Source organism: Lottia gigantea, assembly GCF_000327385.1.
Source record: "Lottia gigantea unplaced genomic scaffold LOTGIsca_711, whole genome shotgun sequence".
Taxonomy (NCBI): Eukaryota; Metazoa; Mollusca; class Gastropoda; family Lottiidae; genus Lottia; species Lottia gigantea.
Window position 1 is genome coordinate 15,564 of NW_008710401.1, and position 1,530 is coordinate 17,093.

The following is a 1,530-nucleotide window of genomic DNA, read 5'->3' on the forward strand; positions in this document are numbered from 1 at the left end:
AACAGATAAAAATGTATCCATTCATCAGAACTGTTAGTTCTGGAGCTCATTTGTCAGTGTTTTTGCTATGAATGTATAATAAGGACAAGCTATGAATTAAACAAATTTTTACAGTAGGATATAATAGGCAACTTCAATAATCATATTTTTACCTATTTCAGAATTTAGAAAAGAAGTTAGATTTTTGGCAGGAGAAATATGAGAAGGATGTAGAGAGTAAACAACATGAATTGGATGTTTTAAAAGCTTCTAAAGCTAAAGATTTAGAGAGATTACAAGAACTGACCAAATTAGTGAGTATAAATACTGTTTATAATCACATATTCTTTTGTAGGGGTGCCGGCTGATATTGGTCAGTTGTCTGAAGATCGCATAATAATATTTAATTTAATATTTCTATATCACTCTACAGTTGATGTATTGAGCACTATTTTAACAGTGGGATTTCTATATTGCTCTACAATTGATATATTAAGCACTATTTTAACAGTGGGATTTCTATATTGCTCTACAATTGATATATTGAGCACTATTTTAACAGTGGGATTTCTATATGGCTCTACAATTGATGTATTGAGCACTATTTTAACAGTGGGATTTCTATATTGCTCTACAATTGATATATTAAGCACTATTTTAACAGTGGGATTTCTATATTGCTCTACAATTGATATATTAAGCACTATTTTAACAGTGGGATTTCTATATGGCTCTACAATTGATGTATTGATCACTATTTTAACAGTGGTATTTCTATATGGCTCTACAATTAATGTATTGAGCACTATTGTAACAGTGGTTTTTCTATATGGCTCTACAATTGATGTATTAAGCACTATTGTAACAGTGGTTTTTCTATATGGCTCTACAATTGATGTATTGATCACTATTTTAACAATGGTATTTCTATATTGCTCCACAATTGATGTATTGAGCACTTTTTTAACAGTGGGATTTCTATATAGCTCTACAATTGATGTATTGAGCACTATTTTAACAGTGGTATTTCTATATCACTCTACAATTGATGTATTGATCACTATTTTAACAGTGGTATTTCTATATTGCTCTACAATTGATGTATTGATCACTATTTTAACAGTGGTATTTCTATATTGCTCTACAATTGATGTATTGATCACTATTAGTATTTTAACAGTGAAAATACCAAACAGAAATTAGCTATTTCTTTGTTATTATATTGCATGTATAATTGTTGCTGATTAGTTTTGTTTGTATGTATTCAATAAAGTTATTACTATTATTATTACTATTCAATTTTTTGTTCTGTGTTTCAAATTTTCGAACCAATTTCTGAAACCTCAACCTATGCTTCTATTTCAGTATAAGGAATATGAACAAGTAGTAGTAGAAGATAGAATAGAAAAAGAGAAAGTGAGACGAAAAGATGAATTAGAAGCTATAGAACTAAGAGGAGCTATAAAGGTATTTATTATAGACCCAGTTTGGAAATTTTATGTTCATTTTAAGAGGAAGTATTGCTCAAAGAACTGGAATCTTAGTTTTTAT

The 1,530-nt window shown here is 28.8% G+C and overlaps 1 protein-coding gene across 1 annotated transcript; it reads left to right on the forward strand.

Annotated features, from left to right (window-relative positions):
• Window positions 1-188: 188 nt before the first annotated feature.
• On the forward strand, window positions 189-1,449 carry LOTGIDRAFT_146222 (hypothetical protein; the record flags this gene model as incomplete). Its single annotated transcript, XM_009065916.1, has 2 exons — window positions 189-293; window positions 1,345-1,449. Coding segments are annotated over 2 exons (210 nt in total), but the record flags the coding sequence as incomplete, so codon positions are not given.
• Window positions 1,450-1,530: the final 81 nt, after the last annotated feature.